General features: G+C 46.5%; 1 protein-coding gene across 2 annotated transcripts in view; it reads left to right on the top strand.

The window, feature by feature from the left end:
• LOC147123783 (cytochrome P450 26B1-like) overlaps positions 1-3,871 on the top strand; it is a 52,564-nt gene extending 48,693 nt beyond the window's left edge. For both annotated transcript variants that reach the window (XM_085975961.1, XM_085975967.1), the window contains exon 6: positions 2,683-3,871. In XM_085975961.1, coding sequence (XP_085832087.1) covers positions 2,683-3,075 — 393 coding nt within the window. In that variant the 3' untranslated portion in view covers positions 3,076-3,871. The remainder of the gene's footprint in view (positions 1-2,682) is intronic.
• The last annotated feature ends 9,065 nt before the right edge of the window (positions 3,872-12,936 follow it).

Here is a 12,936-nt window from a genome sequence, read left to right on the forward strand (position 1 = left end):
ACACCATAGGGTCAGCCTGGACTATGGGTGTGAGTCGGGGCTTTGAACCCACGACCTTTTGAGTAGACAGTGAGAGACAGCTGATACCTAAGGTAAGGGCTGTTACACAAGACAGACATGTCCTACTTCTCACCACCCTCTCCCCACACCCCGCTGCTCCCAATCCTCTCTCCCTACTCCTCTCCCACTCCAAAAGAGTTGCAAAGTCTTGACACAAGACATGAACCTGGAAATCACTGATAGTGCTGATATCGATATGAGTGTGCAACACTCTGATATCAAATTCCTCTCAATGATCTTTGATAGGAGGAATTCCGGACTTCCATCAGGCAGAGGGATAGTGATGATACAGGTGTTCGTCTAGTCACTTCCAGGCTGTAGGGAAAATGGGGGTGGTGGAGAATAGAAACATAGAAACATAGAAGATAGGAGCAGGAGTAGGCCATTCGGCCCCTCGAGCCTGCTCCGCCATTTAATGAGATCATGGCTGATCATCCAAATTCAGTACCCTGTCCCTGCCTTCTCCCCATATCCCTTGGTCCCTTTAGCCGTAAGAAATATATCTAACACCTTCTTGAATATATTTAATGAATTGGCCTCCACAGCCTTGTGTGGTAGAGAATTCCACAGGTTCACCACCCTTTGGGTGAAGAAATTCCTCCTCATCTCTGTCCTAAATGGCTTACCCCTTATCTTTAGACTGTGACCCCTGGTTCTGGACTCCCCGACCATCGGGAACATCCTTCCTGCATCTAGTCTGTCTAGTCCTGTTAGAATTTTATAAGTTTCAATGAGATCCCCTCTCATTCTTCTAAACTCCAGCGAGTATAAGCCCAATCGACCCAATCTCTCCTCATACGTCATTCCTGCCATCCCAGGTATCAGCCTGGTGAATCTTCGCTGCACTCCCTCCATGGCATAAACATCCTTCCTCAGGTAAGGCGACCAAATCTGCACACAATACTCAAGGTGTGGTCTCACCAAGGCCCGGTACAACTTCAGGAGCATCTTTCCACGCATTTTCAAACTGTACAGGAGCAGTTGGTAGAATGTTGGTCTCTTTTCCAATTTTAATGCACTCCAATTATTAGCATTAATTTTGGAGTCCTACCTCAGCGGTTAGGTACATTGGAATTGCTAGACTGAGGTCCATCGAGTTCGCCTTCTCCCATCCTGGGAATCGCACGATACAACGATAATGGCGCTGTTGACAAATCACAGCAATCGATCTCCATCAATGAGTCTACAACAGACATGAGGCGAGGAAAACCCCCAGTGGTGGAGAGCTTTGGGAACCATAGGTCCAAAGTCACCTGTTCCTCCCGAGCACATTACACTCACCACATGACATGTCTCAAATTACTTACATACAGTGTCCCAAAAATGTGATTTACTGAAAGAAAAAATATTTATTTGAATGAATCGATACTGACTGTTTCTATCATCTCCCCAGGTAGTCTGATCCATAGAACATAGGCTGGGCTACCTTTTGCCTTTTGTCACTTTTTTCAAAAGGACTGAACTACCCCACTCCTGCCCTGATTTTGAACTGACTTTTCTGGCAATTGATTTACAATTTATTATTATTATCATTATTCATTAATTCTTCTATGAAAGGGGTTGTAAAAATGTTTCCACTTACGGGGGAGTCCAGAACTAGGGGCCATAAATAGGAGATAATCACCAATAAACCCAATAGGGCATTCAGGAGAAAATTGGCTCTGATTTCGAAGGTTGTGGGTTCAAATCCCTGCCAAAGACTTGAGCACCTCATCGAGGCTGATGCTCCCAGTGCAGAAGTACTGCACTGCCGGAGGTGCCGTCTTTTGGATGAGACCCCTCACCCTCTCAGGTAGTTATAAAAGAGCCCATGGCACTATTCAGCAAAGAGCAGTGGTGGTGGAGGCAGACTCAATCGTGCCTTTCAAAAGGGAGTTGGATAAGTAACTGAAGGAAAAACATTTTGCAGGGCTACGGGGAAAGGGCGGTGGAGTGGGACGAGCTGAAGTGCTCTTGCAAAGAGCTGGCACATGCTCGATGGGCCGAATGGCCTCCCTCTGTGTTGTAATCATTCTATGATTCTATCATTCTATTCTATGAGTTCTCACCGGTGTTCTGGGCCAATATTTATCCCTCAATCAACATCATTGACATAATAAAACTCACTACTCACTTGGTTTGAGTATAAAGCAAGGCTTTAATCAACTTGTTTCAGAACATGGAAGTCTAGTTGTACTTCACTAGTTCCTTGTCTTACAAAATGTCCCCGGGCAAGCTGGGGCCCACGCCCGAGTATTTATACTCCTTGGACGGCGCCACCAGCTGGCCGTCCAGCGTTATTTCATAAGTCGTTTCTTGATGATGAGATTTATAACAATCACTAAAACAGATTACCTGGTCATTATCACATTGTTGTTTGTGGGAGCTTGCTGTGCACACATTGGCTGCAACATTTCCTACATTACAGCAGTGACCTCACTTCAAAATAGTGCTTCATTGGCTGCAAAGTGCTTTGGGGCACCCTGAGGTTGTGAAAGGCACTATATAAATGCAAATCTTTCCTTTCCTTCTATTGGAGCAGTAGCTTGGGGTGAGTCACTGCTCCCGATACTTAATTTGATCATGTACTTATTTAACAATATTGAATCGGGCATTTAACTATTTCCTTGGCTTTGTTTTCAGGGGTGCCAAATTCCTAAAGGCTGGAGCGTGCTGTACAGCATCCGGGACACGCACGACACAGCTCCCATATTCCAGAACGTCGAGGTCTTCGACCCTGACCGCTTCGGAGAAGATCGGGACGAGAACAAAGGCGGCAGGTTCAGTTACATCCCATTCGGAGGAGGCGTCAGGAGTTGCCTGGGCAAGGAGCTGGCTAAACTCATCCTGAAGGTGCTGGCGATGGAGCTGGCCAGCACCAGCCGGTTCGAACTGGCCACCAGGACTTTCCCCCGCATGTTGACGGTGCCAGTGGTCCACCCCGTGGACGGCTTGAGAGTAAAATTCTCCGGACTCGATTCCAACCAGAACGAGATAGACCCAGAGACAGTGTCCATGCTGGGCTCCACGGTGTAACAGGTCCACGCCACCCAGTCCTCTGAGGCAACAAAACATACAATAAACAACAAAGACTAAATAAAAAAAAAACTCTTTGATAAACTAACGTACAAGATAAACAAAAAGCAAACCCCCCTCCAGCCCTTTGAGAAAACCTTCTTACTGAATTTCCGTTGTGTCTGGTATAAGGGAGATGATTTTGGATGGAAAATATTCAAAGGAGTGTTACGAAGAGAAATGAGAGAATTCCGACTGAGAAGTCAAAGAATTATAGTTCTGGACGAATGAAAGAGATAGGGAGCGGAAGGGGAAGAGAAGCGTTAGACGAGGATTTGACCAACTTGCGTTGGAGAGAGAGAGAGAGAGAGCGAGAGAGCGAGAGAGAATAAGTAAAAGAAATCAGAAGAAAGTTGGGCGACAATGGTGAAGGAGAAACTCTTCGCGATCAACGGAAGACAAAAGACTATCTTTTAAAAAAAAAACACATATATATCCTACGTTCCTACTTAAAGTATATATATGTATAAACCTGCTCTGAGTACCAATTCTAGGTATATAACTTGATTAGAGATTGCAACAGAGTTGCAGCCTGCGCACTTTGAATGTTGATCCATTTACTGATGCTGATTATATTCAGTGTAAAATTAGAAACTGTAGCCAACTGGTTTGAATTTGTACCATTCCTATCTTTAAGCTATATATGGATTATTTGTCATCGTGTGTTTTTTTAAGATTGCAATTAGGCGTCTAGTGTAAAAAGAAACTATTTTTTTTTCTGTTGGTAAATATTGTTTTAGTAAAAAATGAAAAATAATCTTTGCTTTTTGCTTTGTGCTGTGTGCTTAGATAAGGTTTGTGTACGAGCCCGAATGTGTGAGTGTGAGTGCAGGTGTTTTTAAAAATTTGTTCCTGGGATGTGGGCGTCGCTGGCAAGGCCGGCATTTATTGCCCATCCCTAATTGCCCCTTGAGAAGATGGTGGTGAGCCGCCTTCTTGAACCGCTGCAGTCCGTGTGGTGAAGGTGCTCCCACTGTGCTGTTAGGGAGGGAGTTCCAGGATTTTGACCCAGCGACGATGAAGGATCAGCGATATATTTCCAAGTCAGGATGGTGTGTGTAACTTGGAGGTGGTGGTGTTCCCATGCGCCTGCTGCCCTTGTCCTTCTAGGTGGAAGAGATCGCGGGCTTGGGAGGTGCTGCCGAAGAAGCCTTGGCGAGTTGCTGCAGTGCATCTTGTAGATGGTACACACTGCAGCCACGGTGCGCCGGTGGTGGAGGGAGTGAATGTTTAAGGTGGTGGATGGGGTGCCAATCAAGCGGGTTGCTTTGTCCTGGATGGTGTCGAGTTTCTTAAGTGCTGTTGGAGCAGCACTCATCCAGGCAAGTGGAGAGTATTCCATCACACTCCTGACTTGTGCCTTGTAGATGGTGGAAATAAGCAAGTGTGAGTGTGACTGCAAATACATAAGAATAAAAAGAAATAGGAGCAGGCATAGGCCATTCGGCCCCTCGAGCCTGCTCCGCTATTTAATAAGATCATTGCTAATCTTCTGCCTCAACTCCACTTTCCTGCCCTATCCCCATATCCCTTGATTCCCTTAATATCCAAAAATCTATCGATCTCTGTCTTGAATATACTCAAAGACTGAGCCTCCACAGCCCTCTGGGGTAGAGAATTCCAAAGATTCACCACCCTCTGAGTGAAGATATTTATCCTCATCTCAGCCCTAAATGGCCGACCCCTTATTCTGAGACTGTGACCCCTAGCTCTAGACTCTCCAGATAGGGGAAACAATCTCTCAGCGTCCACCCTGTCAAACCCTCTTGGAATTACGAGCATGAGTGTGACTGTGAATACAAGTGTGAGTGTGACTGGGTACAGGTGGGAGCATGAGCACGGGTGTGAGTGTGGGTGGAAGTCTGAGCACGAGTGTGAGTGCGACTATCAGTGTGTGTGACTAAGTACGGCTGTGAATATGAGTGAGTGTGAGTGCGTGCGAGTGTGAGCGTAAGCATGAATGTATGTATGTGTGCGTGTGATTGTGCGTGAGTGTGCGAGTGTGTGATGCAGAGATGTTGATCCCAGCATATGTGTCAGGAGCTCTCGGTCTCCTTCACATTATCCTTCAGAACCTGGGTTGGATCTTCAGCCCCAAACGCTGATGGCCTGGTGAAGTTAAAACAGGAGAAATCCAGGAAATTCCCGGTGTAAGATACCGTTTTTTTTTTGCTCGGTAATGTGTCTGACCCAGGCAGAAACCCATCACCAACACTTAACAGCTTCCAACTGGAGCTACTGAGAGATCCAGAAGTAAAGAAGGAGCCCATCACCTCACTCAGGACGGCCCGTAGAGGTGCACCGCCGATGAATTAATCTTGGAAGTGCAGTCGGTGCCAGCCTCTCTCGACCCTGAGTCAGAAGGTTGTGGGTTCGAGTCCCACTCCAACTTTCATAATTTAGGCTGACACGCCCAGTGCAGTGCTGAGTGAGTCAGAGATGCCGTCTTTCGGGTGAGACATTAGACTGCCCGTCTGCTCTCTCAGCTGGACCTAAAAGATTCCACGGCACTATTTCGAAGAAGAGCAGGGGAGTTCTCCCTGGTATAACAACAGAAAATGCTGGAAAAACTCAGCAGGCCAGGCAACATCCCTGGAGAGAGAAACCGAGGCAACGTTTCAGGTCGAAGACCCTTCATCAGGACTGAGAGAAAAAGAGAGTTCTCCCTGGTGTCCTGGGCCAATATTTATCCCTCAAACAATATCACTAAAAGCAGATTATCTGATCATTATCACATGGTGGTTTGTGGGAGCTTGCTGTGCGCGATATGGCTGCTGCGTTTCCTACATTACAACAGTGACTGTACTTCAAGAAGTACTTCATTGGCTGTAAAGCGCTTCGGGACTCCCTGAGGTACTGAAAGTCTCTCTTCTTTCTTTCACTGTTATCTACAAACACGACAGCCAATTGAACACTGAGTAGTCCCAAACTAGCAATGCAATTATCGTCCAGTGTCTCTGTTATTGCCGTTGTTGATTGAGGGAAGAACCTTGGCTCGGAGCCGAGGAGAATTCCCAAGATCTTTTATACCTACCTAAAGAAAGAACTTACATTTATATAGCGCCTTTCACAACATCAGGACGTCACAAAGAGTTTGACAGGAGTTGGAGCAACTCCGAGACCATAAGATGCCAGAATAGAGACAAATATTTAAAGAAAAGAAAGACTTGCATTTCTCCAGCGCCTTTCACCACCTCAGGACGTCCCAAAGCGCTTCACAGCCAATGAAGTACTTCTTGAAGTGTAGTCACTGTTGTAATGTAGGAAACGCGGCAGCCAATTTGCGCACAGCAAGCTCCCACAAACAGCAATGTGATAATGACCAGATATAATCTGCTTTTCAGTGATGTTGATTGAGAGATAAATATTGGCCCCAGGACACTGGGGAGAACTCCCCTGCTCTTCTTCGAATGGTGCCAACGGGACCTTTTGCGTTCACCTGAGAGGGCAGACGGGGGCTTCGGTTTAACGTCTCATCAAATAATAGTGGGGGATTTCAACTTCCCCAATATTAACTGGGACAGTCAGAGTGTGAAAGGCTTAGAGGGTGCAGAATTCTTAAAGAGCACCCAGGAGAGCTTTTTGAGCCAGCATGTAGAAAGTCCTAGAAGAGAGGACCTATTTCTAGGGAATGTAGTCGGGCAAGTGGTAGAAGTGTCAATAGGAGAGCATTTTGGTGACAGTGACCATAATTCGGTGAGATTTAAGGTAGTCATGGAAAAGGACAAAGATGGACCGGAAATAAAGATTCTAAATTGGGGGAAGGCCGACTTTAATATGATAAGGCAGGATCTGGCCAAAGTGGACTGGGATCAGCTACTTGTAGGAAAATCCACATCAGAGCAGTGGGAGTCCTTCAGAAAGGAAATAGAGAGAGTACAACGCCAACATGTTCCCGTAAAGGTCAAGGGTGGGACCAACAAACCCAGGGAACCCTGGATGTCAAGGGATATACAAGAATGGATTTGGAAAAAAAGGGAGGCTTTTGGCAGATACAAAGGACTAAAAACAGTGGAAGCCCTAGAGGAGTATAGAAAGTGCAGGGGGGTGCTTAAAAAAGAAATTAGGAGAGCGAAGAGGGGGCATGAAAAAACACTGGCGGGCAAAATAAAGGAAAATCCCAAGGTGTTTTATAAGTATATTAAGGGCAAGAGGATAACCAGGGAAAGAGTAGGGCCCATTAGGGACCAAAGTGACAATCTATGTGTAGAGCCGGAAGATGTAGGTGAGGTTTTAAATGAATATTTTGCATCTGTGTTCATTATGGAGAAGGACGATGTAGGCATAGAAATCAGGCAGGGGGATTGTGATACACTTGAACAAATTAGTATTGCGAGGGAGGAGGTACTAGCGGTTTTAGCGGGCTTAAAAGTGGATAAATCCCCAGGCCCAGACGAGATGTATCCCAGGCTGCTGTGTGAGGCAAAGGAGGAGATTGCAGGGGCTCTGACACAAATTTTCAGAATCTCTGGCCAGTGAGCCTAACATCAGTGGTAGGGAAATTATTGGAAAAAATTCTGAGGGACAGAATTAGTCTCCACTTGGAGAGGCAGGGATTAATCAGGGATAGTCAGCATGGCTTTGTCAGGGGGAGATCATGCCTGACCAATTTGATTGAATTTTTCAAGGGGGTAACGAGGTGTGTGGATGAGGGTAGTGCAGTTGATGTAGTCTACATGGACTTCAGTAAGCCTTTTGACATGAGAGACTGGTCAAGAAGGTAAGAAAGAGCCCATGGGATCCAGGGCAATTTGGCACATTGGATCCAAAATTGGCTTAGTGGCAGGAGGCAGAGGGTGATGGTCGAAGGTTGTTTTCGTGACTGGAAGCCTGTGTCCAGTGGTGTACCGCAGGGATCGGTGCTGGGTCCATTGCTGTTTGTAGTGTACATTAATGATTTAGATATGAATGTAGGAGGTATGATCAGTAAGTTCGCAGATGACACGAAAATTGGTGGAGTGGTAAATAGTGAGGAGGGAAGCCTCAGGGTACAGGACGATATAGACGGGATAGTTAGATGGGCAGAACAGTGGCAAATTGAATTTAACCCTGAAAAGTGTGAGGTGATGCATTTTGGAAGGACTAACAAGGCAAGGGAATACACAATGAATGGTAGGACCCTAGGAAAGACAGAGGATCAGAGGGACCTTGGTGTGCATGTACATAGATCCCTGAAGGCAGCAGGGCAGGTAGATAAGGTGGTTAAAAAGGCATATGGGATACTTGCCTTCATTAGCCGAGGCATAGAATATAAGAGCAGGGAGGTTATGATGGAGCTGTACAAAATGCTAGTAGGCCACAGCTGGAATATTGTGTGCAGTTCTGGTCGCCACACTATAGGAGGGATGTGATTGAATTGGAGAGGGTCCAGAGGAGATTCACCAGGATGTTACCTGGGCTGGAGCGCTTCAGCTATGAAGAGAGACTGGACAGGCTGGGGTTGTTTTCCTTACAGCAGAGAAGGCTGAGAGGGGACCTGATTGAGGTGTACAAAATTATGAGGGGCATAGATAGGGTAGATAGAAAGGAACTTTTCCCCTTAGTAGAGGGGTCAATAACCAGGGGGCATAGATTCAAGGTAAGGGGCAGGAGGTTTAGAGGGGATTTGAGGAAAAACGTTTTCACCCAGAGGGTGGTTGGAATCTGGAACTCACTGCCTGAAAGGGTGGTAGAGGCAGGAACCCTCACAACATTCAAGAAGCATTTGGATGAGCACTTGAAACGCCATAGCATACAAGGCTACGGACCAAGTGCTGGAAAATGGGATTAGACTAGACAGGGCCTGATGGCCGGCGTGGACACGATGGGCCGAAGGGCCTCTTTCTGTGCTGTATAACTCTATGACTCTATCTGAAAGACGGCACCTCCGGCAGTGCGGCACTCCCTCAGCACTGCACTGGAGCATCAGCCTGGATTTTTGTGCTCAAGTGTCTGGAGCTAGACTTGAACCCACAATCATTCTGACTCTGAGGTGAGGGTGCTATCCACTGAGCCATAGATTTAGCAAATCTTTACCTTGAGCATCTTGATCGAGGCTGGCACAAGTCAATAGCGAGGAACATGGGTAAAGGGTTATGGATGCCAAAGCCTATAGAAGCAATATAAATGAGGTGAGATTGTAGCGATGGCTGTAAAGTGCTTATCATCTGTGGCAACATATTTATAGAATCATAGAATCTTACAACACATTCGGCTATCGTGCCTGTGCCGGCTCTTTGAAAGAGCTCTCCAATTAGTCCCACTCCCCCCTACTCTTTCCCCATCGCCCTACCAATTTCTCCTTTTCAAATATTTATCCAATTCCCTTTCTAAAGTTCCTATTGAATCTGCTTCCACCGCCCTTTCAGGCAGCGCATTCCAGATCACAACAACTGCGTTGACAAAGTCGATGACAAAGTCCAACACCGCCTTCAGTATGCCAGTGCAGCCTTCGGTCGCCTGAGGAAGAGAGTGTTTGAAGACCAGGACCTCAAACCCAGCACTAAGCTCATGGTCTACAGAGCAGCAGTGATACCCACCCTTCTGTATGCCTCAGAGATATGGACCATGTACAGCAGGCACCTCAAAGCACTGGAGAGGTACCACCAATGCTGCCTCCGCAAGATCCTGCAAATCCATTGGCATGATAGGCGCACCAACATCAGTGTTCTTGCTCAGGCCAACATCCCCAGCATCGAAGCTTTGAACACGCTCGATCAGCTCCGATGGATGGGTCACATTGTCCGCATGCCCGATACGAGACTTCCAAAACAAGCGCTCTACTCGGAGCTCCGGCACGGCAAGAGAGCCTCAGGTGGGCAGAGGAAACGCTTCAAGGACACCCTCAAAGCCTCCTTGAAAAAGTGTAACATCCCCACCGACACCTGAGAATCCCTGGCCCAAGACCGCACAAAGTGGAAGAGAAGCATCCGGGAAGGCGCCGAACACCTCGAGTCTCTTCGCTGGGAGCAAGCGGAAGCCAAGCGCAGGCAGTGCAAGGAGCACACGTCAACCCAAGCACCCCACCGACCCGCCCCTTCAACCACCGTCTGCCCCACCTGTGACAGAGACTGTAGGTCCCGCATTGGACTCATCAGTCACCTGCGAACTCATTTTTAGTGTGGAAGCAAGTCATCCTCGGTTCTGAGGGAATGCCTTAGAAGTAAGAAGAAGACATTGGCCCAGTAATTCCGTTCCAAACGCGTGAGTACGGTCGGGGTACTCACGCGTCTGGCCGGAGGAAATGCCGGTTTTCAGCATGCACAGCGCATGCGGGGAAAACCGGCATTTCCTGTCCTCTGAGCGAAGGGGTTCAGAGGCACAGCGCGTGCGACTGCACAGGCAGCGTGTGCGCAGTGAACTTCGTCGATTTCATTCATGGATTCAGTGAGGTTAAGTCCTTACAACTCACACATGAAAAAAGCATGAGTACAGTTGCTCCAGAGGCTGCAGAGGAAGATATATTTTATCGTGGAGCTTCTGAAAGGCAATATTTTTGTTTGGGAAAGGGAGGAAAGTTATTTTAAGAAATGATGAGGTAAGTTTTAAAGTTTAATTTTTTTTTTTAAACGGGTTTTCAGTACTGTAGGTAGAAGGAGCAATTGTGGCTGTGTGAATTGAATTTGCTGTGTTTATTAAATGTGAAAAAGTCTGTTCTCAAATGAGTAATGTAACATTTCCAACATTTTTAAGAAAGAAACTTTTCATCAGTAATATATTCTTTTAAGTAATTATGTATGTATGTCCGTATATATTCCTTTACGTATATGTATATATTCCTTTACTTATGTGTATGAATGTATGTATTTAATTATGATTTTCCAATAAGTTACTTTCTCTGAAAGTCATAATTAAATACATACATTCATACACATAAGTAAAGGAATATATACATACATATACGCAAAGGAATATATACAGACATACATACATAATTACTTAAAAGAATACATTACTGATGAAAAGTTTCTTTCTTAAAAATGTTGGAGTCATTTTCACATTTAATAAACACAGCAAATTCAATTCACATAGCCACAACTGCTCCTTCTACCTACAGTACTGAAAACCCGTTTTAAAAAACAAAAATAAACTTTAAAACTTACCTCAGCATTTCTTAAAATAACTTTCCTCCCTTTCCCAAACAAAAATATTGCCTTTCAGAAGCTCCACGATAAAATATACCTTCCTCCGCAGCCTCTGGAGCAACTGTACTCATGCTTTTTTCATGTGTAAGTTGTAAGGACTTAACCTCACTGAAAGCATGAATGAAACCGGCGAATTTTACTGCGCACGCGCTGCCTGTGCAGTCACACGCGTTCTGCCTCTGAACCCCTTCGTTCAGAGGACAGGAAATGCCGGTTTTCCCCGCATGCGCTGTGCATGCTGAAAACCGGCATTTCCTCCGGCCAGACGCGTGAGTACCCCGACCGTACTCACGCGTTTGGAACGGAATTACTGGGCCAACATTTTACATGTCAATAAAATGAAAAATGTAACAATTGCACGATTTGCCCCCTCGCATCTGCGACTGAGGGTCCAAGGAGGTGCATTGCGCAAGAGGTCATCGTCGTACGTATCCTCACACTGTTCCCTTTCGGGAACTGTATGAAGTGGTGGAAGGATTTCTGGCCACGTTAACGCTCCTTCCGTGACCATAACCATCTTCATACCAGCCATTAGGGTGGTTAGTCCTATGGCGTGAGGGTTTTACGGGCTCCCACAACCCATCTGAGGGGGGGGGGCCACCCACACCCGCGGACGCAAGTATTCCGCTGGATGTCCACCCAGAATTTATAGTTGGAGCTCCGACTCCACTTGCCTGGACTGTCTGGAGCGGGGTTCGAAACCCTACTCCTTCTGGCCCAGCGGCGGGGATGCTTACCATTACGCAAAAGGCCCACTCCGCGCAAAAGGTGACACCCATACGTTTCCTGCGCCTTTTCCCTCCCCGTGACTGGAGCCCTATGCTGCCACTTGAAAGACCAAGCTATCATCTGTCTTTTTTGCGGCGCCTTTGACTTCTCATTACCAATGATGAGCAGGCGCTGCGCCTCCACCTCGTTGAGGAGATTGCTGAGGTCATCATCAGTTCAATTGTGAGTTCTTTTAATGCCGTGAATTGTGCTCATTCCAGCCATTTCACATTGCTAATCAGAGTGGGCCTTTGGCGTAGCGGTAGGATCCCCGCCGCTGGGCCAGACGAGGTAGGGTTTCGAACCCCGCTCCAGACAGTCCCGGCAAGTGGAGTCGGAGCTCCGGCTCTAAATTCTGGGTTGACATCCAGTGGGATATTTGCGTCCATGGGTGTGGGTGGCCCCCCCTCCTTGTATAGCTTGTGGGAGCCCGTAAAACCCTCCCGCCATAGGACTAACCGCCCTAATGGCTGGTTCAAAGATGGTTACGGTCACGGAAGGAGCATTAATCACGACCATAAATCCTTCCACCACTTCATACATTTCCCCAAAGGTAACAGTGTGAAGACACGTATGATGACGACTTTGCTAAATAAATAAATGGAATGAAAAAAATTCTTTCAGGGCTTTTAAAAGTCTTTAAATTGCTTTAATTCTGTTTAAAAACTACTTCAGATTCTTCAAAATAATGTAAACGTTTTTAAAAGTTTATAAAAGTTACCAAAAGCTTCATAAAAATACCAAAAACCTATTTGAAATGCTGCTCTGCATGTAAAAATGCTTTTCAGCTTGTGAGAAACATTGGGGGCGTGTCCTATTAAACTGAGACCTCAAGGGGCGTGTCTCAGTTGCACAGCGCGCTCCAGGCTTCGCGCTGGCTGCACTCCTGGGCGGCGTGACGTCAGACGCTGCCCGGGATTCTTCTGTTTCA

Source organism: Somniosus microcephalus, chromosome 2 (assembly GCF_052327205.1).
Source record: "Somniosus microcephalus isolate GS21.2 chromosome 2, FLI_Smic_1.0, whole genome shotgun sequence".
NCBI lineage: Eukaryota > Metazoa > Chordata > Chondrichthyes > Squaliformes > Somniosidae > Somniosus > Somniosus microcephalus.